We start from the raw sequence: 26,977 nt of genomic DNA, 5'->3' as shown, positions 1-26,977 counted from the left end.
AATCAGTTTTGATTAATTGAATCTGTGAGTTTAGCACTTAAAGCAGATCTCCAGATAGAATAAATAGAAAATTTTTGGATTAAATGTCTTCTTGAACAATTCTAACCTCACAGCTAATGTGGGTGCAGTGTACCCTCCCCCACTAACAACTGACTTACAGCACTGTCTCTTAGTGGAGCATAAATGCTGTTTGGGTAGAAATTCGGACACTATGAGGTTGATTTACTAAAACTGGAGAGTGCAAACTCTGGTGCAGTTCTGCATTATAGCCGATCAGCTTCTAACTTCGGCTTGATCAATTAAGCCTAGAATAACACCTGGAAGCTGATTGATTTCTATGCAGAGCTGCACTGTAGTTTGCACTCTCCAATTTTAATAAAATCAACCCCTATGAATGCCTCAGTAAGTGTGACTATTGCTGCACACCCACAGTGAATAGTGGAAATTGTAGTTCTGGACTGGTGCTCTACAGCAGTGGTTCTCCACCTCAGTCCTCAAGTACCCACAACAGGCCAGGTTTTAGGAATTCTATAAAATAGCTGTCCAAAATACCAAGCCATTGACTCGGAATTAAACCATGTGTGCAAGATAAAGGGAAACTTACAAACATGGCCTGTTGTGGGTACTTGAGGACCAAGATTGAGGACCACTGCTCCACAGCAATGAACTGTGAAATAGCGGCTCCATTTTTCTTCTCCCCTTGGCCAGCTAGGTTGAGATGCAATGGATGATTTAACTAGGATTTCAGATTAGAAATAAAAAAAAGCTATTTGTGGTAACATTTTCTATGAATAATCCAATAAGAGATACTGAAATAGAAAGGGCAATGAAAAGGTACTTTTGTAAAGTCCTGAATACAAGCTTTAAGCAGATATACAGAATATACCCCACTGAACCTTTCAGCCTAAGAAAAATTAACAAGTGCTAAAAAGAGACTATCTTGTGATGTCATTCAAACATGTGTTAATGTTTGACTAATTGGACAGAATTTTCAGTGGTATTACAATTTATGTAACAAGCATAATACTTGTGTGGCATGGAAAGGGTAAATGATTTTTTTTTTTCCAAATACATAAGTGCCAGAATAACTCTTAAGGGGTTAGTTAATAACTGCATATAATAGCTAATTGTGTACTAAGTGCAGTAAATTTTAAATTTAGTCAAGTTCAGAGAGATTGGCACACAACTCTTTGCCATATATTTCTAATAATGTAACTTAGATGCCTGAAAATTCTCCTTCCTTCCACTAAAATAATTTTATGACTGTAGGAGACATTTATAAACATGCGCTCAAGGACAAATTTTACTAGATCCATTACAGCCAATCAACTTCATTCAGCCTTTTGCATGCACCAATTTAAAAAGCATGTGTTGCCTACCGAATCCCGACTGCTGTATGATGTAGGAAAGCTGGCCCTTCTTTTATGTCTGTGGGCATCTTAACATGCACGAATGGTCTTGTGTTAATAAATGAATGCACAGGACCTGCATATGTCTGGCAAACAAAAACTATCCTGTTCACATTTTATTATCCATACATAGATTGGGAACTACTGAAGAAAATGTCATCTTTTGTTTCCATGGAACAGCATAAAGAAAAATTCAACTACCCGGTACCTTAAGTTCTCAGACATTGACGTTCTAAAGTTTTTTTTGGCAATGGGTTGTAATCCATGCAACATTTCTAGTATTAGGGAAGGAGAAATTCATATTTAGGAGTACCTTCAAGTATAAATAGGGCTAGAAGTTAAACTCATGGGTGCAATCCCCTGTATCTACCTTCTTACAAATACACAAAACACAACAGATAAAACTAAAGATGCAATATCATTTAAAAAAATGATATTTAAAAGCCTACCATGCATCTTCAATGGAAGACTATATGAAATAGTTCAGAGCAAAAACTGCCTTTTTCATGTCTTTTATATGCTTTTTACGGCATAGTTCAAGGAACTACCATAAAAGGAACGTATCACCAAAACAAGCTGGGCATCAAGTGTTTTTTCTGTAGTCTTTATCAACAGGAAACAAAATAAGTGTCCTTTGATATGAGAGGACAAGGGTCATATTCAGATTTTTGCTATGCTGGGCATGTAGATTACAATCTAGATGCTTCTAAAGAACTTAAATAAAAATTCTTATAACAAATTCTCAAATACTTGGTCTAATCTTATTACGCCTATGTTTTAGGTATATTTTATAAGTTTTAGTATATATAGCCGATAACACTTTTAAATTGTAACATTCTATAAATCGTTCTCTTTTTCCAATGCATATATTTATCTGGAAATAGGTGAGGCCTAACTACCAAGTGTCAAAGTACGTAACTGATTTATCCTGCAGATGTGATGCATTAGGATTCCAGTGCCCTGTCACTAGACACCTTTTTCTTTTAGAAAATATAGATCAACAAACTCAAAATTGTGAAATTAAATTTGAATATTTTTAGATGACTCAACAACTACTGTTTAGCAATCTTCTTTTCCTATACCTCTAACTAAATATTTAGAAAGGATCTTGACTGATAATGTATTTGCATTGTTTAAAGCAGTAGACATCAAAAAGGCAGCCTATATGAAGGCATTAAAATGTTACTGTATGAGAAGATCATGAAAGGGAACTTAAACTGCCCATTTCTTTATAGATCAGATATAGGCCAGATAACAAAACCCAACACTGATGAAAATACTCAGGTAAAAAGTATATGCTACATTTTGCATCATATACCCAATTTGTTTTCAGAACAAAAAGACATCACTCAGGTTAGCGGAATACTGACAGCATTGCTAAGGTGTGCAATGCCCATAGGCATGGTTAATGAAACTACACACAGCACTAATTAGTTGCAAACGATGCAGCAGACTGGCATCCACAACCATACAAATACATAGTGTGGGTATGAACAGGATGGAATCAACAGTAATCCAAACAGAACGACTGTCTAAAGCATTAAATAGAATTTATGTCTGCCTATTAAAAGCTTATTACATGAGTATAACATATCCAGTGTCATTTTCCAGATTCTAAAAAAAAAAAAAAAAAAAATGCCCACTAACAGGCTAGCTTATGGTAAGAACATGCCAAGAACATTTAAAATCCATCTTGTATCATAGGTATGAAATACTAGAGAAATGCATACAGAACACCGCAAGTTCCAGGTTTGAGCTTCAGAAATGATGGCCAATGATAACATCCAGTGTAATCTTTGTTGTGCTCTCGATTACAATATCTAGTAACCTTGACGTTCCAGAAATGGTGCTTTTCCCTTATTGCATTTTGATACTTTGGAGGACAGAATACAAAATAATTTAAAATACAATACCAGATTGAAAGTGGAGGAACATATAAATAAAAATAGGCACTTTGGGAAAATAAAAAAAAATTCCCAAAATGTTTTTGCTTTAAGACAAAAAAGCTGCCCTGAAGCCACTCTGTTAAAAAGAAAAAAGAAACTTAAAAAGTTATAAATACAAGTTAAACATGAAATATCCATGTTTATATATTATATATAAATATTTATAATAAAAGTCAAAATCAAATGTTGAAATAAAAGCGACAACTACACCTCAGATGGCTTTGAAAAATGGAAAACTGCTAAATTATTATTGCTTGTGGGGTTCCCCCTATTTCAGGATTTATATTTTCCGCAGTGTAAGTTTTTCTTTCTATATAAAAGGTCTTTTGGGCCTAAAGTGGCCAAAGCCAGTCAGTTTGCTTGTCATATTCTATTCACTTCTAGCAACTGGGAGAAGTCGTGATGGGACTGTGAAGATAAGGGAGGCTGTTTGGAGCTGCTACTGACACAGGAAAGCTGAAGACAAAAGGAGATGTGGGTGAAGAGGAAGCCTTACTGCGTTCTAAAAGTGTGGCAGAGGGACTGGCAGCCTCTGTCGCACAGGTAGTGGTCAAGACCTGAGTTTCAAATTGTAGCAGTTGTCCCATGAAGCTGAAGTTGGGAGAGATTATACTCCTGCGTTGCTTGACAAATTCAAAGGCCTCTTCCAATTTCACCCTTTTCTTCATCATCAAGTAGGCCAAGCATATGGTAGCAGACCGGGAAATGCCAGCTTGGCAATGCACCAGCACACGTCCGTGATTATCCTTGATGGAGTCTGAAAAGAAAAATGCAATTACTTTAGCTGCAAAGGAAAGTTGTGATTCCTCACATGTATGCTCGCCCCCATCTATTTAGGGAAGCGTTAAAAATATTTAAAAAATCCTCTATCTTCACATTTTAATACTGAGCTGTCATGCAGAGTACAATAAAGTGCATCACAGACAAGGGAAGTTACCCTTTGTAACAAAGTATGCATTAGTACTACAAGTACAATGAAGTATGTATTAGTACTACAAGTAAGGGAAGTTACTTAAGCATAAATAATTAAATATCCATAAATAGAACAATAAAATTCCCCATATGTTGAGAACAGAGGTAATCGACAAATATTAACAGAAGTAACTAGGCATCAAAACAATATGAAGTGTCCAAAGGTATATTTTAAAGCGGTCCTCCACCCTGAAGTGGAAGTTCCACTCATCTGATCCCTCCTCCCCTCCGGTGCCACAATCGGCACCTTTCAGGGGGAGGGGGGTGCCGTTACCTGGATAATCCAGGTATCTGCACCCACTTCCGCAGATGCCCCGCGCCCTCCCCCCCCCCCGTTGTGTTCTGGGAAACACACAGTTCCCAGGACACAGCGGGGACCAGCAGAGACGCTCAGCGAGACTCTCGCATGCTCAGTAGGGAACCGGGCAGTGAAGCCGCAATGCTTCACTTCCCGATTCCCTGACAGAGGATGGCGGCGGGGGCAGCAGAGAGACGAGCGATTGCTCGTCATCTGCCGCCGACATCGCTGGACCCTGGCACAGGTAAGTGTCAATTTATTAAAAGTCAGCAGCTGCAATATTTGTAGCTGCTGGCTTTTAATATTTTTTTTAAAGGTGCAGAACAACTTTAAGTCAATGACTGGGTTATACCCAGTAATTTATTCAAGTTAAGCCCCATACACACTATCAGTTTTTCTGCTGAGTTTTTCCTTCAGGTTTCCCAAAACCATGTAGTGCAAGGGACTGCCTGATTGCATACAAATTGAAACTCCTAAGGTTTGACCTCATATTATATGGTTTTGGTAAATCTGAAGGAAAAACTCAGCAGAAAAACCTGATAGTGTGTATGGGGCTTTAAGGTTTTCAAAAGAACGCATATCAGTCTCTTTACACCTAAAATTTCCCAATAACATTTTCTTCATTTTTCTTTAATGAAGAAAAGTATATTGAATGTACATGAAAAGGGAAGCAAATGTTAAAGGATGAAAAAGGAGAAAGTCAAAAAAGGGTGAAGAAAAGAAACATGGAGGGATCTCCAGGGATTGGAGAGGTAAATGGACAGTGGCTTGTGACATATTATTAAGTTTAGTCAATTATTGGTACATAAGGCCTCCTGCTGTGATTCATCCAACACATATGGGAGTATGGTTTTAGTGACCCAGTGTTAAACGCAGAAGGTTTGAATACTCTGCAGTGGCACTAAATTTCTTCAAGTAAAACCAGGTTTAAACAGAAAGATTCTGCACTACCTTTTTTACGCCTATTGTTAGGCTTTCTAGATATCTGTAGTTAACTTATTGAACCAGAATGTTATGAGTAAGGTTGTGGTTTCCTCCATTAAAGAGAGAAGAAAGTTCTAGGAGCTCTGACCAGGTGTATAAGCACCAAGTTTTTTTTTGTTTTTACAATAAAGCAGGAAGGATCTGCTGCTATTTATAAGGATGTGAATGTCTGGGAGATCTTTTGTACATTTTCCCAGAACTCATCATTTATATTGTTCAAATCTGAAGCACTTCTGATTATACTAGAATTTACGATGCAACTCAAATTTAATTAGTAGCCATTTCATAGTAGGCAAACTATTACTTTTAGTTGCTGAACAGGACGTTAGCACAGTGTAAAGAAATACCCTTTTCCTACTTCATATGCAGGGCCTTAGAAATTTTGCATAAATTTAAAGTTGGTCATATACTTGTACAATTTTCTTATTGGTTATATAGTGTCTATGTAGCTTGAGGGCCTGTCTGATGGATATTAAAGTGTTTGTAACGTCTGAAGGTTTTTTTTTTACCTTCATGCATTCTATGCATGAAGGTTAAAAAACAAAAAAAACAAAAAACAAAAAAATAACACTGTAGCAGTCCCCCTAATACTTACCTGAGCCTGAACTTCCTCCAGCAATGTGTAAGAGCCTCGGGTCTCCCTCCTCACTGGCTAAGGCAGCAGCAGGAGCCATTGGCTCCCACTGCTGTCAATCACAGCCAGTGAGCCATTGGCTCCCACTGCCGTCAATCACAGCCAGTGAGCCAATGAGGAGAGAGAGGGGGGTGGGGCCAAGACACAGCTGTGTGTGTGAATGCACATGCAGAGCCACAGCTCAGGAGTGGGCCTGCTCAGGTGCCATTGCAAGCTGCTTCCTCTAGGGGCACTTGACAGGAGAAAGGGGCCTCTGTTATTTGTAGAATGTGAATTTATATATTAAACCCAAAGCCAAAAGTGTAATATACGGCAGCTTACCAATCATTAAATATGGCGGCTGCATTCATTTTTTCTAGATTTTTCTACCTCTTTAACCAGTGATCTGGCCAGCAACACACCTCCTCTATTAGAATGTCCCAACTCTGCATGAATATACAAAAAGTCACCCTTTAAAATGAGGTGAGCACAGTTTCCAAGTAACAGAAGTAGGTACAGTATAGGTATTTATTCAATAATTGGTATACCTATACGTGTGAATGAGCACAGAGGGCACATTTGGACAGCAGCATTGTTAGTCTGGGGGGGGGGGGGGGGGGTTAAAATGTAAAAGAAGATTTAAATACACCAACAAATTTAAGCCAAACTCCAGCTCACACTTTAGAAGCAGTTACAGAAACTTTTTCCTTCTTAGAATAAGCTTTTTACATAAATAAAAGCTGATATTTGTATGCACCCCTGCTTGTGTTGAATGGTTTGTCTCATCCCTGTAACTGATACAATTGCAAGAACTTGTTCTTTTGAAAAACAACTGATTTACTGGCCAGATCACCAAATGAAAAGAAAGCAAGCCTAAAAAAAAGGAAAACAAATGCAGCCATCACATCTACGAATTGGCTGCAATATAATAAATGTTTGCTTTTGGGTTTAATACTCCTTTAACAAACCTCTGGAAATGTTGTATTTTTTTGTGACTGTCTTAAAATCACTGTGATAAATTGTGATAATTGTACTGGTGCATTCAGAAGCAAGTTCATAGCAGCCAAAACATACATGTACACCAATGGTACCTTGGATATTACAATAGAAATACTTACCAATATATTCTATTGCCTCCATAAACCAGGAGCTAATGTCAGCTTTATGGTTGTCTTCCACTGGAATACATTTGTATTGGAAATGACCTTCAAAATGGTTTGGACAGTCGGAAGATACGTTCAGTAACGCTGTGATACCTAAGGCATCCAACATGTCTCTTCGGGCAGCATGATAAGCACTACCGAGGTAAAGGAAGGGAAGGATGTCCACTGGACCACCCTGTTCAAAAAGGAAATACAAAACAATTGTTTCTCAGCATGGAGGAGGAAATATACTAGATATGCATAAGAATATTTAAAAAAAAATTCTTAGTTAAGCTAAACAGACCACCCAAACATTGGTTTCTCTACCGTTCTAAAACATCCAGCTTACAACATGCTTTTATCTTGTCATTTTTTTATTAGGCCTGCACACATCTGTGCTGTGTGGTTTAGGTGCCTTGCATTTTAGATGGCTCAGTTGTGAATGGGGCCTGTAGTAAATTAAAAGTGCATCTAAAACAGAACAATCATTTTTCTACATTCATTCTCCTATCTCTTAAACAGGTGATCCTACTTGTAAAAACACTGCTCGTCTTTAGTTTACAGGAAGTTAGAAGCTAACTAGCAGGATCAACAGGTATTTAAATAGTACACCTTCCGGAGTACATTTAACAGACCAATAGAGAGCAAATAAAAGTGTATTGTTTGGGTTTACATACTGTACACTTTATTTTTTAAAATGTGCTATTATAAAACATAATGCCTGCTGCATATCCAGTACTATCACTACATTCGTATAGTTCTCCAGTCAGAAACTTAAAAGCAGACCTCCAGGAATTCAGCAGGCATACTATTAACAGAGATGCAACCCACCGCCTGGACTTATCTCTTTAATTTACATTGGCCAGGTTTACTGTGCTCCAGGAAGATAGCTCCCATGCTGGATGCTCTGGTCTCAGCGCCTTCAAGTGCAGAGTCAATGCAGATGCTATGCCTGTCCCTGCCCTCCTTCTGCCCAATCACACTCTGTTATGTGAAATCATTCACAAAATACAAAGGCTTCTGTGAATGGGCAGCAGACAGGAGAGGTGTGAGAAGAGCGGCCACTGAGAGCTCCAGGTCTACCAATCATGTTCACCTTGACAGCCAATCACAGGGTAACAGATATTTGTTGGCAAACTTCCCATCTAGAGGTTTGATTGAATTTATTTTTTTAATATTATTTATTTATAATAAGAAATGCTGACCATGGCATTTATTAACACAAAATACGGGCCTAATAAGTCTTTAAAAAGACAGGATGGATAATTAATTTAGACAAGCAATTTAGTCAAAAGGAGTTAAGATGGCCATACACTGTTCCCGATGAACTAGCTGAAATTCAATCAGTGAGTGGCCTGGTTAACTTCCTCCAGTCCGACATCCCATCTATTGAAAAATATAATGAGCCAGGGGGAAAATTGTCAGCATCCAATCAGATGCAGCTGCTGTTCAGGTATTTTGATAGCCAGCCCCAGCAGGAGATTCATCCATAGGTGCTGCATAATATGGATAGATGAATCAGATTTTTTTTATATTCAGCCTGTAGGCTGAGGGAAAAAAAAACTATTAGTGTATGGCCAGCTTTATTGTTAAGGTAATTGTTGAATACAAACACTCCCAAGCCTTGGAGTAGTAGAGGGGCAGCCTTAGAGTGACCATATATGCGGTCCGACTTCTCGTGAGAAAGGGGGTCATGTCCATTTGGTAAGCAGGCACTTTATTACACACTTGGTGAAGGTGGCTGTTGAATTCATTTAAAAGGAGCACCTTAACACAGATTCACTGGATCTGAGCATTGGGACTTTTTGGACTATTTAATATTTCCTTTGATTTATTAAGGAACTTTATCACTGTTCACTGTCTTTGTTGAATTTTGGTCTTTATGCAATACTCTATGTATATTTGATATACTTTTTTATATGTTTATTATTGATTTCCTAATTTGTTTTGAGCATGCAGCCTTAAATGACAAAATTCCTCCTCTATTCAGAACCTGTAAGCCTAAACCTTCCTGCTAGACAGCATACAAGCATGCCATAAATCAGTTCAGGAAGCATTTGAACAAAACTAAATATATAGACCTTTACCTGATCATGAAGTGGTGTTGTACAGGAACTGTAGCCTGTTTCAGTAGGCTCTAAGCTGGCAGGCAGGGAAATACTGTTTATAGATCTTGTCTTTGCACAGAATTCTGGGTACTCCGAGTGAAATCTTTCATAACCTCCTGCAGCGAAAAGAAGAAGGAAAAAAAAAAAAAAATGGTGAAAATCCTTTGCAGCTGCAAACCCAAATGCAATCTGTTAGGTTTGAATACATTCTGCAGACAAAAAAAATTAATTAAAAAAAATAAAACACTGAAAAGAAAACGTTATCAAATATTATAGGGATCGCCTTAGTCCTATGCACGTAGGTAAAAAATTTTATATATAAATAAATGTTTTTCTTACATATATAAAATATCCTACAACATTGGCACAGTGTTTGAGTGTATTACAAGAATAGCTAATTTTCTAAATACCCCGATACAAGCGTTTACGCATTTTCTGGTTTATACGTGGCACCTGGGATTCCCAGGCAGGAGAGATATGCGTTTATGTAGCACGTTTGTGAGAGCTCCTGTATTATCAGTTTCACAGTAGCTAGTGTTCTCCCAGACCTATTGATACTCAGAAATTCACATTTTACACGCAAATGGATAAAAAGGTGATATTTATAGTCTAGATCTATAAAAACACCAGTAAAATATTGCGATTACGTGGGGCACCGTTATTTGCACTCATAATGACCATTTCGCATTGCATTTTTAAGTATAGTGCAGGATAAGTGGATCGGCCAGGGAACCAGTACAGTATTTTTTTTTCTTATCCTTTTTTTTTAATATTTATATATTTTTTCTTCTTTGAAGAGGTTAGGAATGGCAGTCTCCATACTCCCTATAAACCTTTAACCCCACACCTGCAAGAGTCTATGTGCTTTCATCATGCACATTACTTTTTTTTTTTTAACCTCCTTTATTTACGTAATGTTTTCCATGGTTCGATTACTAATTGTTATATTTGCAAACATTATCTTGAAAAGCAGATATTGTCAAGCTTGCCGAGAGCTGTTATTTACACTACAGCTGTCTGAAAAAAGAACGCCGGCCTAATTAAAAAGAAAGACACTGTAGATGTAATCCAAATCTCTAAAGATCTCATAAAAGCTTTATTGTGTTCACGTCATGTCAAACATTTTTTTTAAACTACAACTTTCATTAAAAGAATGAATACCTGGTGATCCTGCAATGAAGGCATTATCTGCTAACGGGGGGCAGCACCCCGTCACTGCTCCTGCACTGCCCCCCCCCCCCCAATCATATGTGCTTCGATTGGGGACATTAAGGAGCAGTGACAACGAACATAGGAGACAGACATGAGCTGCTACTGTCACTCTACATCAAGGATATATACAGAATTGGCAGGAAGAGGCTGCAGGGAAACAGCTGCACAGAGATGCAACAAAGGATAAAAATAGGAGAAAAAATAAATAGGAGCCATTTACATTACAGTGCTTTATTAAACTAAATTACAGTCAAGGTTTTATGTCCTCTTTAGAATGGGAAGGAGTTGAAATCACAAAATATATTCAGTTAACAGTTTGCAACAGGAAAATTAGAGGGTACATTTTTGTTTTAGGTACATTTGGCCTACTCCCGGGCCTATTCCTATTCCTATTCTTGCCTCCTAGGGTACCCCCATCATATAGGCCAGGAGGCTGCAGCAGGAACTCATAGTGGCTGGTAGGCAAAGTTAGTGTTGCGTCATCAGGGAGGCTTGGCTGCTTGAACCCAGAAAAGACAGCCATCTCTCGATGCCAGAGAAGATGGCAGTGTGTGACCCAAGCTGTGACAGCGGACTGGCATATCACAGCAGGACAAGAACAAAGCTACATAACAGGTAATGGGAGACAGAAAAAAAAAAAAAAAAAAAGGAACTACAGTACATATTAAAAAAAATAAAAGTATTGTTTATCACGCACATCATACCTTTGTAATTTAGTATGCATTTTTAAAGTGAAATACAAATTCTGCTTGTATATTCTAAGATGCTATGGGGTTGGTTTACTAAAGGCAAATTGGCTGGTAACTTTTCAAGGGAAGTTGCACTGTGCAGGAGAATTTTCCCCAGAGCTTAGGGAATGTGGTGCAATGTAACTTTCCCCAGAATACCCAATCACGTGCAAAAAAAATAAAAAATATAGCATTTTTTTCTTGCACATGACTGGATGATGGAATTCAGCAGAGCATTTTTTCTTGCACATAATTGGATGATAGAAGTCAGGAGAGCTTCACCTCATTTACTAAGCCCTGGGGGTAATTCCATTGCAAAGTGCGTTTTCCTTGTAAAGCAACCAGTCTATTTGCCTTTAGTAAATCCACCCTCATGACTCTAGAGTAGTACACCTCAGTTGAGCACGCAGCAATGAGATGTGTAATATCAGTTACGCAGAAAAGAGCCTCTATTTACGAGGCACAATTTCTTCAACTGATGCTCCAAACACTTCCCCATATGATAAAGCTCTAAGAACTCCGTGATCCAATGTATTTTCTTTTGTTCCTGCTCTATGTTTGAGCCAAGCTGCAACAATTTTAGCCCAGGAGAACTGCCTTCACATTTGTGAATGGAACCATGAGGAAAAATCTGTGTGGGAGGCAGGATTAACACCTCAGCTACAACTGGAAACACAAGCTCAGGAAGGAAGCAGAGCAGCTGCCCCACTTTAATTTCCCTAGGGCTTCTCACAAATTTCTGAATGGACCCACGTTGCAACAGCATCCAAGGACGGACTTCCTGTGTCCATTAATTATCATCATCACAGGGCTTGAAGAGAGGAGCCGCGCTGACTATACGATGGGATCACTGCAATTATTCATATTTTCATGCACAGCTTTGCCACCACTTTAAAATATACCAAATCACATAGACCAGTTTCTATGGCAGCATATCTGTTGTATCACAATGCACGCTCCATGAAAATGGGATAAAGGAAGATGGATGTCTGGCAAAAAAAAATAAAAAAATGGCATTTCCCTCAAGCATTCGACCAGTCAAGTACTTTTTCATTATATACTTTTGTTACTTTGGCATTGCAGTGTGTTGAGTTTTGCGGTCCTTTAAATTACACAAAAAAATGGTCTGTAAATAGCAGTGGCAAGTCTATAATTATGAGCAGCAGTAAGGCAAGACCGGGCAGAGCAGGTTTGCTTGCTAGGTCAGACATTTAAAACCAGACACATTAAATATTCATGCTCCAAGGTTGTTTTACAATTAGTCCTCCATACTGGCTACAGTTCTACTTGCTGCTATGTTAGCATGTATCGGAATCAGGCAGCATGTGATTTTATGGGTGTCCATTCTTAATTAGCTGACCTGGCAACCAACTCTAATTCGAGACTGAAAAGTAAGGCGCCTGTTTCCGGTTATCTTCAGTGCAAATAAATATACTAATAATGATATGATTAATAACTATGTACTGTAACAATCCCATCTGCCATAACCACACACTCGGTTAAGAATACCTTAAAACAAGTGCAATAATGTAAATAGAAATACAGCTAAAGTGCAATTTTATAAAAAAAAATTGTATTCCTATTCCTTCTGTATTGAACTGTATTGTAATTGTACTGTCTGCCCCCCCTTACATTGTAAAGCGCTGCATAAAATGTTGGCACTATATAAATCCTGTATAATAAAATTACATTTTTAAAAATATTTTTGCAGCTTCACAAAATAAGGAACCACATTTTATATTTTTGACAACATTGCCCTCTAGTCAGATTTTTAAAAATGTAGACGGTTAAGGTTTGCTGCACAGCATGGCAGTGCAAAACAAGAACAGGCAGATGTACAACAAAATCAATGCTTAATTCATGCCTTCCTCTATGCCAATATAAAACATGCCCCTGACCACTTCCAAAGCTTGTGTTCTTTAAACCCTATATAAAGCTATTTTTTTCCTAGTTGTTGAGAGTGGGAAACGATTAGAACCACGTTTTTGTTTTTTTTTGTTTTTTTAATACTGCTCTCTGGGCTTCCATTGGAAAGATTTACACCTTATTGGGTAAGGGCACAGATATGCTTAGAGTAGTTCCGCTTCATGGCGGTAAAGGGCCATCTAGATTAATAGGCAATGCAGGAGCCGCTAGAGGTCCCCATATGTAGGGTACCAGTGATAGTTTGGAGGAATTTAGAGTTAATGCCAGCCCTGCCCTTGCCAGTAGTTCTGTAACTTGGGTAGAGGGCTAGAGTACATTGGTGGGGAGCCATCAGGGGTTCATCGTGGAAAGTGTCTGAGGACCAGGCTACAACAAGGTTTAGAATGCAAGGCTCCACCTTACCCCTTCCCCTTAGGGGTTGGGAAGAAGGGGTGGAAAGAAAGGATTTTTGGGATTACTTGTAATCCCGTAAGGATACAGGACTCTGGTAAAGGCTACTCCTCGACTCTCTCTTCTCAACTATATAATGGCTGTGGGTAACCAAGCCCCTTTTTGGGACCAGAATGGCCGTGTGTGTATATATGGATTTTACAGACTGTTCAGTAAAGCATCGAAAAAAGGCCGTCTACTTCTGGACTCATTCGTCTCCTAATCTCTGATGGAAACATCACCTGCTTGTGCCGGCTGCTGTGGGACACACTCATTGCTGTAAAGCCCATAAAGGTCATGGAGAAGCACAGCTGGCAAATTCTGTACAGGCTAGGCTTCTCTGAAGAGTTCAGCTCAGGCAAAGGGGGCAAGTAATGGAGGCTTCCAAAGTCCCCAGGTATTCTGAGGAGTCCTGTGCCCAAAGTATCTCAGGGTGCTTAGGGGAACCACTCAATGTCCAGGCATGAATAGTTTAAAAGTACATGTGGCAATCATGCAGCCCGGCACAGGGCACGTCACCATTACACAAAACACTCACTTCCTGTCCCTTTAACAACAGTATCCTAGACAGGAAGGAGGGTAAATCTGCAATAGGGACACAGGCATTTTTTTCTAGCCTTCCCCTACTCTACAAAAGTAAAACCTTTTTATTTCTGTCTGTGCTGCTGTTGGCGAGTTTCCCTCACTTTTTTTCTGGTAAAACATCAGTAGAACTAAACGTTTTGGGAACTCTCTTCCTGAATAGCAGTTAAAACCCAGGAGATGTTCTAACCCTTTCCTACACCATACAAAACTAAAAAGGAAAAAAAAATTGCTACAAAAGCCATGATAAATCTGTTTGCTCACATCTGCTAAATCATCTCAGTTAGCTGCCCAAGACTGCAGGTACAGGAGTTTAAATCCTTTATTAAAAACCGAGACAGCCTGATATAGCCAGTTTGGAGCCCAGGTCTGTTGGTACCAAGTCATTATCTTGGTTTGCAATAGCATTAAGTGCACACGCTGCAGATTTTTTTATGCTTAGTGGCTATAAAAAAATATATGCAAATAGAAGTTTTTGTGTTCAGAGGTCAGCTTTAATTGCCATCTCTGCCCAAAGCACACTACATCCATTAGGTCCCGTATCCAGGAGTCAGGGTATACATTTCTCACTAGGTGGTACAAGACTCCATCTCATTTAGAGCAGATGTTTGTTTTCCACTGCTGAGACCGCTGTGACCAATGTGGCACATTTCTCCACCTTTGGCGGTCCTGTGCCAAAATTTTTTTTTTGGGGAAGCAATCACCCCTTTGATTAAAAAATAAAAAAAATAAAAATTCACCCTTAGCCAGATAAAAAGTTCTCCTTTTCAATTTCTTTTTCACTGGGTTCCATCCTTGATGAGACTTTATAAGAGAAGCGTTACTCTCCACCTGTTAAATTCAGGCAAATCCTTAACCCCTAGGTTCTGGAAACAGAACGCCTGTCTCAAACTTTCATATTGGAAGAGGAAGGTAGAACGTTGGGAACACATGGTCAACCAATAGGATAAATTTAAAGACGTGCGGACATGCTGGATGTACTATTTTGCTGAGATCCCAGGTTATTGATCACCAGCTTGATTAATGGTAGTACTCAATCCTCTTGTTTTTTTCTTCTACCCAGGTACTAGTTGGATAGGATGATGTTTTTCTCCTTTTTTTCCCCCCTCGGGATGTTTTTATTGCTTAGTTATTTGTACGCTAGTGTACTTCACCAATTATACATTTTATGAGGCCTGTCCAGGGATGTTAGTATCTTGCCAGATACCTAGACTATACCTGGACCTTGCTTATTTTGGTTTTGTGGGATCTTCTGTACAATGTCTGTACTTGATATCAGCCTCTCATTGATTTCCTATTGTGTTCTTTTTTGTAATGTCTTTAAAAACTTTAATAAAGTTTAATTATGTGAAAAAATACCCAATTCTCCACATAAAATGAATATTTCTGGGCTCTGTGGATTCTGGCAAGATTAACTGCATGCTAGCCTGGTAAATCCCTCAGAGAATTCAGTGGTTGGAATTCCCAGCTCCGCCAGATTGAAGGGGCCATTTTACAATGTGTTATGTTTCCACATCCAATTCTCCATAATCTACAATAAACAAATGATCTATCAGGTTATGAGTGTATGACACGTTTCTTATTGGCCCTGTGGGTGGGGATACAGACTATAACGTATAAATACTAGTAGCAAATATTAGCAATATTAGTCTGTTTATTTTTCAAAATAATTTGGATATGGCATGGAGGGTCCTGTTCATATGTGTGTATTTTAGGTGTCTTGCAGGTATGGTTCCAAGTAGGCACTTTGGGGTTGATTTACTAAAACTGAAGAGTGCAAAATCTGGCGCAGGTCTGCATAGTATCCAATCAGCTTCTAACTTCAGCTTGTTCAATTAAGCTTTGACAAAAAAAAAAAAAAAAAAGAAGAGAAGCCGTTTGGCTATCATGCACAGCTGCACCAGATTTTGCACTCTCCAGTTTTAGTAAATAAACCCCTTTGTGCATTAGATGCGTTTGACATTCATTACCATTGAACTCTATGTAATATGTGTTTTGGTGAAAACCACAATGAAGATGCAGCAAGCGGATTTTACAATGCATAACTCCAGGTTGATTCTTGCACTGATGAATCAATGTTTTAGTGTTCAGAACAGCTATGAAAATAGGAGTAACCAATTGGTGAATCCACTGAATTCAATCAAATATAGCTCACCTACCATAAAAATGTTCTATAAAGTATTAAATAAAAATTAGGTAGCCAAAAAGGTCACCACTGGACCTATTAACGTAGACTTGCCTTCTTATCCACAAAAATAAAAATAAAACAATAACTGAGTTTTACTTCAATGCTAAAAAATGATATATTTGATATTAGAAGGTTGCCACAAAATAGAAATTTCCCAGAGATGTAGTGGGGTGGTAAAGCCAAAAGTAAAAAGTGCACCTTTTCATTTAGATGCATTGTTTCCCCTTTCCTGTCCCATAATGACATACTGTACGCAAGACATAAAAAAAATTGTTTAATTTTAAATGTGACAATAAAATAATATTGTGCTAGGTTTACATGCACAGAAACAGCCTGATTTATAAAAAAATAAAAATAAAAACAAAAAAACAAAAATAAAAAAAACTCAAAGTGGAGTACTTGCCCATAGTGACCAATCAGAATTCTTGCTAAGAGACAGTTGCAGTTGATTTACCGCATGGAGAAGAGAAAAAAAAAATGGTGGTGATATGTTGCTGCACAGGGAGGCAGGGTAGAGTTTGGTCCCCTTCAAGATGGCTGCTAAAACTTGTAGGGACAATATAAGAGATTTTGTTGGGACATCCCATGTAACCACAAAGCAGAATTGGCTAAATTGTGGTAAAGGGTACAGTGGCCTCCGTCCTACATTTATCTGGTCATCATTTGGGTTCCAACCCTACGATACTTGTATGCACCAACTGAAAACCATTGACAATTTAAACTGTGCTACGGCTTAGATGAGCTGCTACTACTACTACTACTACTACTACAACAACGCAGTCTGGGGCTGAGTTGGCCAAATGAAAAAAATATTTTTTCTTTAAGAAACATGCAATAACCTTAATGCAGATATTGTGTTTTAATATAAAAAAAAGGATATACATTATATATATAATAAATCTTGCCACTTAATAATAAATGATATATTTACTACATATGAGTTTTATTCTTATACTTCTGAGTCGCATTTGCTTGCCACGACTGCTTCCTGTTGTGGTAGTGTTGTGCAAAAGATGTGGCTTAATTTTCCCTCTCTTTTAACACAATCAGTTGACTCAGAATGACTTAAAACAATATACTATGTGTGGTGTATTCATTATCACAGAGGCTCTGCCACAGGCCTAATTATTTCATGCATACAGACATTGAGCTGGGTTTAGTTTTCTTTTTGTTCAGAGAAAGGGCTGAAGAATAAATAAAAAAAAAAATAAATAATAAAAAAAAAAAAAACACAAACAGACTCCCTCATTCACACAAAAGAGAAATTTTCCCCATTAGGCTACTGGATTTCAACAGCGGGAATCCTCTGCTGTCAAGAATACACTGATCATCTGCTGCAACCAATCAGCTGCAGCTCTGATTAAAGGAACATTTTCCAGCTGTACTGATCAAATTATGTTGGACAAGAAGGGTCACACAAATTAAAATTCAGCAGATCCCTGTTTAACTGGTTGAATTTAGATCTGTGCGTACCCAGCTTACACAAGCATCACAAAACAGAAGAGGATACATTAATTGCACCGTTCCATATCAAGTATACCATATAGTAGCAGACAGATAGGGTAATCCAGCCACTCTGTATGCCGACTGAAATTAAAAACAAGTGTTTAACGAATTTAATCAATGTTTTCTACTTCCTGGTTGAGTGAGGCACTGTAAGCAGCGCCTCATAGATGCATCCTGGAAAGGCGATATCACCAATGCCTTTCTGGAAAAACGTATCTCTAAACTACAAACATGCAAGATATCAGGGGAAAGTGAAAAAGTCCTCCACCCCAACTTACAAGATGATGTGCACTGTCACATACCAGGAGACAGTCCCAGAATTCCAGTAAAGGGAGATGAATTCATCTGTCCTTAGTAAAAATGGCCACAGTGGAAATAATGGGGAGGAAAAGAAAAATAAGGCATGCCAAGGGTAAAAAATAAAATAAAAAAAATTATCCTTGCTCTTCCACTCCAGTGTTATGCTAGCATAAAAAAAAAGCCAAACCCTTTATCATAAGCATCTCCAGATAGTCTTGGAGAGTTGGTGGGTTTCTCCAGGTCTGTAAAGCATCCCCATAGAGGACTTGGTTTTCTTTCCTTCCACCACGGGAATCCCTCCCAAACTGCTTTTGGGTTCTGCCTTCCCGGCCGGCAGAACACATTGATTACCTCTGGTGGCTATAGCCCATGGCAGTACTTACGTGTAAAAAAAAATAATAATAATAATAATAAAAAATCAGACAAGCTGGATGGATCACCTTGGGTACCACCAGCCTACCCTACATGGGTCCCTGCTAAACCAGCCCAATTTGATCCCTGTATGGTCAGCTTTAGATTAGAGTGCACTGGGCAGCATGGTCAAGATCTGCTGTCTGCTGAACAACACAGATATATTTAGACACGCAGTGCAACTGCTATAACAGGAAAGCTGGGGTAAGACTAAAATATTGACGTTTGCCAGTAAAATGTCAAACTGACTGAAAACCTATTTGGGCTTGTTAGCACACATGATATTCTCGTACGAGAATTTCCGTAAAGAGTAACCTCTTCATTTTCGATATGGAGACTAGTATAGCAAAAAAAAAAAAAAAGGACGAATATTTGTCCGATAATCTCATCGTGTACCAAGCTTCAGAGCAGAATGTTCTACTCCCAAGTACACACGCAAAAAAAGTGCTATAAACTAGAAAAATCTCATCCAGAATAATGTCTCAAATCGCGCTGCTGAAGAATCGCATGTGATTTGAACAGGAATGCAGTGCAATTCCTTTTAAAAATTGCATGCGGTTCCTGCACTGCATAGTGTGAACTGGCACTAAAACCTGGAAGGCAATTGATTACTATGCCAAACTGCACCAAATTCTGTGTGCACCAGTTTTAGTAAAATTGCCCCCAATATTCCTTCCTGTATAGAAAACAGTAGGTTCATACACATGTCCTCTGATTCCTACTGTATTAAATTGTATTTTAATTGCACTGCCTGCCCTTATGTTGTAAAGCGCTATGTAAACTGTTGGCACTATATAAATCCTGAATAATAATAATCTCAAATGGCTGAATATTGGACTATCCTGTGCCAAATATGATATGCAGTAATTGTATTATAGTCAGTTATATGTCGTATCCGGTCACATATTATATATACAGCTGTTCCCAGGTAATAGGTCCTTTTTCAAAATGAAATAAAACGTATTGAATGTGGTAAGAAGGGGAAGTTTGAAAAGGAAGTCTGTAGGGTTAGAAATGTGAATGAAACATAAGAGCTACTAACATGATGACTAATCTAACCCAACATGTCTAAAAACAATACCCTTAGTATGTAATAATAATTATTAATAAAAATGTTTTATTCGCTCACAAAAGTGAGTACACTCCTCACATTTTTGTAAATATTTTATCTTTTCATGTGACAACACTGAAGAAATAACACTTTGCTACAATGTAAAGTAGTTAGTGTAAAGCTTGTATAACTGTGTAAATTTGCTGTCCCCTCAAAAACAACTCAAAACACAGCCATTAATGTCTAAACCGCTGGCAACAAAAGTGAGTACACTCCTAAGTGAAAATGTCCAAATTGGGCCCAATTAGCCATTTTCCCTTCCCAGTGTCAATCGACTCGTTAGTGTTACATGGTCTCAGGTGTGAAATTTGGTGTTATCGCTCTCACTCTGTCATACTGGTCACTGGAAGCTCAGCATGGCACCTCATGGCAAAGAATTCTGAGGATCTGAAAAAAGGAATTGATGCTCTAGATGAAGATGGCCTAGACTATAAGAAGATTGCCAAGACCCTGAAACTGCACTACAGCGCGGTGGCCAAGACCATACAGCGGTTTAACAGGACAGGTTCCACTCAGAACAGGCCTCACCATAGTCAACCAAAGAAGTTGAATGTACATGCTCAGTGTCACATCCAGAGGTCGTCTTTGGAAAATGGATGTATGAGTGCTGCCAGCATTGTTGCAGAGGTTGAAGGGGTCAGCATGTCAGTGCTCAGACCATACACCGCATTAAATTGGTCTGCATGTCGTCCCCGAAGGAAGCCTCTTCTAAAGATGCAGAAGAAAGCACGCAGTTTGCTGAAGGCAAGCAGACTAAGGACATGGATTACTGAAACTATGTCCTGTGGTCTGATGAGACCAAGATAAACTTATTTGGTTCATATGGTATCAAGCGTGTGTCGCAGCAACCAGGTGAGTCGTTCAAAGACAAGTATGTCTTTCCTACAGTCAAGCATGGTCAAGCATGGTGGTGGGAGTGTCATGGTCTGGGGATGCATGAGTGCTGCCGGCACTGGGGAGCTACAGTTTATTGAGGGAACTATGAATGGCAACATGTACTGTGACATACTGAAGCAGAGCATGATCCCCTCTCTTCGGAAACTGGGCCGCAGGGCAGTATTCCAACATGATAACGACCCCCAAATACATCTCCAAGATGACCACTGCCTTGCTAAAGAAGCTGAGGGTAAAGGTGATGGACTGGCCAAGCATGTCTCCATACCTAAACCCTATTGAGCATCTGTGGGGCATACTCAAAACGGAAGGTGGAGGAGTGCCAACATCCACCAGCTCCGTGATGTCGTCATAGAGGAGTGGAAGAAGACTCCACCAGAGCTTCACAGGTTGCCACTGAACTCCATGCCCAAGAGGGTTAAGGCAGTGCTGGAAAATAATGGTGCCCACACAAAATATTGACACTTTGGGTCCAATTTGGACATTTTCACTTAGAGGTGTACTCACTTTTGTTGCCAGCCATTTAGACATTAATGGCTGTGCTTTGCGTTATTTTGAGGGGGACAGCTCATTTACACAGTTATACAAGCTGTACACCTCACTACTTTACATTGTAGTAAAGTGTCATTTCTTCATTGTTGTCACATGAAAAGACAATAAAATATTTACAAAAATGTGAGGAGTGTACTTGCTTTTGTGAGATATTGATAGAGAGATTAAAAAATAAGAAGGATATAGATAGAGAAAATGTTTATATATATATATATATATATATATATATATATATATATATATATATATATATATATATATATATATATATATATTATACACACATACATACACATACACACACACACACACACACACACACACACACACACACACACACACACAATTATATATTTTTTCCCTGTAAAAGCAGGAACATAGACTGGCAGCACAAAATAAGAATCTGAATCAAAAGTGCTGTTATCTATATGAACCAAAAGCATCAGTAGATCAGACTACTGTAATATATAAGATGTTGTTGTAGATACCTTTCCTTTGTATCCCATTCTCACTATATGCACCAATAGGCTTAGAAGAGCAAGCACATATTTTATTTTGATGGCTTCAGCCTCTGAAGTCTGCTCTGCATTCTCTTTGTTTGTAACACATGTAGGAAAAAAAATAATAATATTCCGACCATGCCATATATTAAACCACTTCAGTCTGTGAATAAATACGCACAAATGAAACAGAGTACTATAGTTGTTGGTATTGATGTTTCATTGATTATGAAAAAAGGTAACAATTGTGGTCTTTTTTCATTGGATAATAACAGGGTGGGCTGAGGGGGGGGGTGGTTCAGGGCTGTTCACACACTCACAGACAACAAAGGCTCAGACATGACAAGAATGTATGCTAAATATTCAGCAGAAAAAAACAAAAAAATTAAAATAAAAAAAAATAAATGTAAAAAGTCAAAGGCAGAATTTTTAAAATGAATGCAATGCAAGTAAAAAGGTCTTGTGATCAGCAGGCTCTTCCGTTGTAGAAAATCATGAATGGGCATAGCTGGATATCAATGAGAAACCGTGAATGGACGGGTAGGTTTACAGACAGCAATGAATTAAATATAAACACAGCTCCATCCATCACGTATAAATAGAAATTCAGGTTCTCCGATTTCACAGGAGCACTGCATTTAACAAGTATTGAACACAATAAAAGAAAAATGTAGGGATCGTATTTACTAAATAGATTCGGTTTTAAAAATGTCTGCAGCTAGCAGTTTGCAGTGTTCAACCAATACAGGATATAGCGAGAAAGGTTTTGTAAGGCTGTCCGCTGTACAGGTAATACTTATTACTCTTAAAACATACACATCTTTATGTCCAACGATTAAAGTACAGTAATAAAAAGAAAAATAGAACCCGACCTAGTGACATATGGCATTTTCCCACCCTGGTTCATTGGGGTCAAGGCTTGTTTGCAATGAGGTTTAGCTATTAAAATAAAAGAGGAGCATGTCTGTATTAAATATGGGTGGCAGTTTGAGAAACCCCAATCTTACTCTACCTTTAGAGTCTGAATGACTTCATTCTACAACCAAAGTCAAAACGGATTGTCGGTTAGAAGGTATTTCAAGTTGTATGAATGAACAATGACATCCGTATGATTTTGTTACAAACCCAACGTTTGTGTCCACTGTTAAAACCTGCTAAAAATTTCACGTTCTAAATCTTTATACCACATCAAAGAAATAAAAATCGAAATGGTAAACAACATAGCAAATAAATTTAGGTAACCATAAAAGGAAAGGAAACAAAAAACTGTACTTGACAGCTCATTTAAAGAGCTGAAACCAACTGCAAGCTCAATATTCCTGGCAGTAAATGTAATTCTTGTATGTATACTGACATAGAAGTAGATGGTTAGTCTCCCCTTTTACCACACAAGAGATGTGTCCAATGTTATAACATTTTATTGCTTGATTTAAAAATTATAAATATTTTTAGTTGGTGCACACAAAAGAAAAATATTACACTTCTAAAAGAATGACATCACAAAGACGTGTTTATACAACAATATTCTACAAAGGAGAATCACCAGAAAGCCATATATACAGGATTTCAATCTACTCAAAGCAGTGAAGGATCTATTCCTAGTTGCTGTGAGATAACCTGCGTTACACTGCCTTACTAAGGACCACAAAGGCCTATTAAAGCTGTTCCTTTAAACTTTAAAATACAGTGATGGTCGGAGGGTCATTTTAAGCTTTCCTTGAGCATAAGCATTAACTTGTGGCCTACCACACAACAGCAAACCTTCCAAGAGAAATGGTTTTAATACATTGTGAATTCAGTAGCACACTGATATAACAGACACCATGTATGGTAACCATATGGTGTTTAAAATTCAGACTGGTGTATAGAGCAAAAATGTGAGGGCTTAAAACATTGGTTGGTGTATGGGGCAAAAATGTGAGGGGTTAAATCATAGGTTGGTGTCTGGAGCGAAAATGTGAAGGTCTAAAAACGTAGGTTGGTGTGTGGAGCAAAAATGTGAAGGTCTAAAAACGTAGGTTGGTGTGTGGAGCAAAAATGTGAAGGTCTAAAAACGTAGGTTGGTGTGTGGAGCAAAAATGTGAAGGTCTAAAAACGTAGGTTGGTGTATGGAGCAAAAATGTGAAGGTCTAAAAACATAGGTTGGTGTATGGAGCAAAAATGTGAAGGTCTAAAAACATATGTTGGTGTATGGAGCAAAAATGTGAAGGTCTAAAAACATAGGTTAGTGTATGGAGCAAAAATGTGAAGGTCTAAAAACATGTTGGTGTATGAAGTAAAAATGTGAAGGTCTAAAAACATATGTTGGTGTATGAAGTAAAAATGTGAAGGTCTAAAAACATAGGTTGGTGTATGGAGCAAAATGTGAAGGTCTAAAAACATAGGTTGGTGTATGGAGCAAAAATGTGAAGGTCTAAAAACGTAGGTTGGTGTGTGTGGAGCAAAAATGTGAAGGTCTAAAAACGTAGGTTGGTGTGTGTGGAGCAAAAATGCGAAGGTCTAAAAACGTAGGTTGGTGTGTGTGGAGCAAAAATGCGAAGGTCTAAAAACATAGGTTGGTGTGTGGAGCAAAAATGTGAAGGTCTAAAAACATAGGTTGGTGTATGGAGCAAAAATGTGAAGGTCTAAAAACGTAGGTTGGTGTGTGTGGAGCAAAAATGTGAAGGTCTAAAAACGTAGGTTGGTGTGTGGAGCAAAAATGTGAAGGTCTAAAAACGTAGGTTGGTGTATGGAGCAAAAATGTGAAGGTCTAAAAACGTAGGTTGGTGTGTGTGGAGCAAAAATGCGAAGGTCTAAAAACATAGGTTGGTGTGTGGAGCAAAAATGTGAAGGTCTAAAAACGTAGGTTGGTGTATGGAGCAAAAATGTGAAGGTCTAAAAACATAGGTTGGTGTATGGAGCAAAAATGTGAAGGTCTAAAAACATATGTTGGTGTATGGAGCAAAAATGTGAAGGTCTAAAAACATAGGTTAGTGTATGGAGCAAAAATGTGAAGGTCTAAAAACATGTTGGTGTATGAAGTAAAATGTGAAGGTCTAAAAACATAGGTTGGTGTATAAAGTAAAAATGTGAAGGTATAAAAACATAGGTCGGTGTATGAAGTAAAAATGTGAAGATCTAAAAACAAAGGTCTTAAAACCTTGATTGATTTAGGGAACAAATATGTGTGCTTCTAAAACCTTGATTTTGGTAAGGGACAAATATGTGAGCTTCAAAAACCTATATAGGTTGGGGGATCAAACATGTAAGCTTCTAAAGCCTAGGTTGCTGAAGGGATCAAAATTGTGAGTTTCCAAAACCTTGACTGGTATAAGAAGCAAAATATGTGAGCTTCAAAAACCTAGATAGGTGTAGGGATCAAAAATATGAGCTTCTAAAACATTGATTGGTGAAGGGGTAAAAAAAATGTGAGCTTCTTAGCCTAGATTGGAGGGCTGACAACCTATGATTATTTTCAACAAATAGTGGCCAGAAGATACCAAATAAGTCACAACATGACACCTCTAGTAGTGACCATATACCTAGTCTACTCTACATTTAAAGTGTCAGCATGTATAGAAGTATAGAATGGATGCATAGACTTTGGTTGTTGGTGTTCTCTGGGAACCCAAGCTACAGCAAAGCTATTGTTCTGAGACTCCCCAAAAAAAGATGGCTACCGATACAAGGCACTGTCATTTTGGGTCCCCCCCACCTGGTCCAATACAGGTGATTATTAAAGCTTCTACTATTCTTCCTTTTTGCACGAATTGACCATATGGGGGTTGCAGATGGAATAGTTATTGCTAACCGACTTATGAATGGAGCTGGTGCCTTCATTGATAAAGACCCCCTCCTCCCAGTGTTGTGGTATGTGAATGGTACCCTGTGCATTGTTGTACCTTTGAGTAGACAGATGTCAGTGGTGTCGTTGTCCTTGCGCAGAGCCTGCACCACCAGTGACACCGTGCTGTCCTCCCGCAGGCACTCGGCTCTGGGGCTCCTCTCATCATACACAATGATAGCAGAGTAGAGTCCTGAGCGGAGCCGGGTCAGAACCTCCTCCTCGTCCTTACTACCTGCTGGTAGGATCTGCTCTAGGCTCACAGAGCCCTTGGCCCTTCTCCGGACTATGGTGTTACAGCGCACATTCACCGATCCCTGGATGAAGCCTGCACTGTGCGCCAAGAAAGGTCTACAGTCCAGAAGCAGGCAAGTGCCTCCGACACCCACACTGCCGCCGCCTCCTCCGCTCATCTTATTACTATTGGCATGGTGCTTGTGGCCGCTCTCCGTAGAGCTCCGGTTGGGTATTCCGTCTCTTTTTAGTAGCCGTTTCAGTACGCTGCAATCCATCTCCCTCAGCTCATCCATGATCAGCATAATAGAGAGCGGGAGGAAGGAAGGCAGACTGCTACTAAGGTAGGTACCTGCTGGTGGAGGAGGAGGAGAGGAGGCAACAACTACCTCCCTCACTGACGTCTTGTCTGCAGCCAGAGAGATGAGTGAGACCAATGTGCTGCACGTTGTCCTTCTCTCCGCCCTACACTGGTGACGGGGAGAGGGAACACTGCAGCCCCTGCCTCCCTACACACGTGTCTTCTCAGGGGCCTCTCTCACACTTGGGGGCCTTCAACCAGCCCTCCACCAACACCAGGACGCCACTATTCCTCCCATTGATACCAACAATGGGGTACTATTCCTCCCACTGACACCAGTGATGGAGCATTATTCCTCCCATTGATACCAACCATGGGGCAAATATTCCTTCCACCAACACCAGTGATGGGTCACTATTCCCCCCCCCCCCCACTGATACTAACTATGGGGCACTATTCCTTACACCGATACCAGTGATGGGGCACTATTCCTCCCACTGATATTAACCATGGGGCACTATTCCATCCACCAACACCAGTGATGGGACACTATTCCTCCCACTGATATCAACCATGGGGAACTATTCCTCCCACCTACACCAGAGATGGGACACTATTCCTCCCACTGATATTAACCATGGGGCACTATTCCATCCACCAACACCAGTGATGGGACACTATTCCTCCCACTGATATCAACCATGGGGCACTATTCCTCCCACCTACACCAGAGATGGGACACTATTCCTCCCACTAATATCAACCATGGGGCACTATTCCTCCCACCTACACCAGAGATGGGACACTA

The 26,977-nt window shown here is 39.1% G+C and overlaps 1 protein-coding gene across 1 annotated transcript; it reads right to left on the bottom strand.

Annotated features, from left to right (window-relative positions):
* Window positions 1–5: 5 nt before the first annotated feature.
* DUSP4 (dual specificity phosphatase 4) lies at window positions 6–26,315 on the bottom strand. Its single transcript, XM_077476243.1, has 4 exons — window positions 25,693–26,315; window positions 9,452–9,588; window positions 7,341–7,560; window positions 6–4,112 (listed from the first exon to the last, which is right to left on the bottom strand). Exons 1-4 carry the CDS (start codon window positions 26,171–26,173, stop codon window positions 3,736–3,738), a joined length of 1,215 nt encoding a protein of 404 aa, XP_077332369.1. The 5' UTR covers window positions 26,174–26,315; the 3' UTR covers window positions 6–3,735.
* Window positions 26,316–26,977: the final 662 nt, after the last annotated feature.

This window comes from Lithobates pipiens, unplaced genomic scaffold (assembly GCF_037356315.1).
Source record: "Lithobates pipiens isolate NorthernLeopardFrog02 unplaced genomic scaffold, aLitPip1_a1.2 Scaffold_13, whole genome shotgun sequence".
Lineage (NCBI taxonomy): Eukaryota > Metazoa > Chordata > Amphibia > Anura > Ranidae > Lithobates > Lithobates pipiens.
The sequence above is the reverse complement of the archived record's forward strand: the minus strand, read 5'-3'. Positions and strand labels throughout refer to the sequence as shown.

What these genes read in the sequence shown, in the direction of transcription:
- DUSP4 (XM_077476243.1), bottom strand. Translation starts at nt 26,173, where the DNA reads ATGCTGATCATGGATGAGCTGAGGGAGATGGATTGCAGCGTACTGAAA. An exon ending in TGACATCTGTCTACTCAAAG is followed by an intron (nt 9,589 to 25,692) that starts GTACAACAATGC and finishes TTTTCGCTGCAG; the next exon opens with GAGGTTATGAAAGATTTCAC. An exon ending in CAACACCACTTCATGATCAG is followed by an intron (nt 7,561 to 9,451) that starts GTAAAGGTCTAT and finishes CTTTTTGAACAG; the next exon opens with GGTGGTCCAGTGGACATCCT.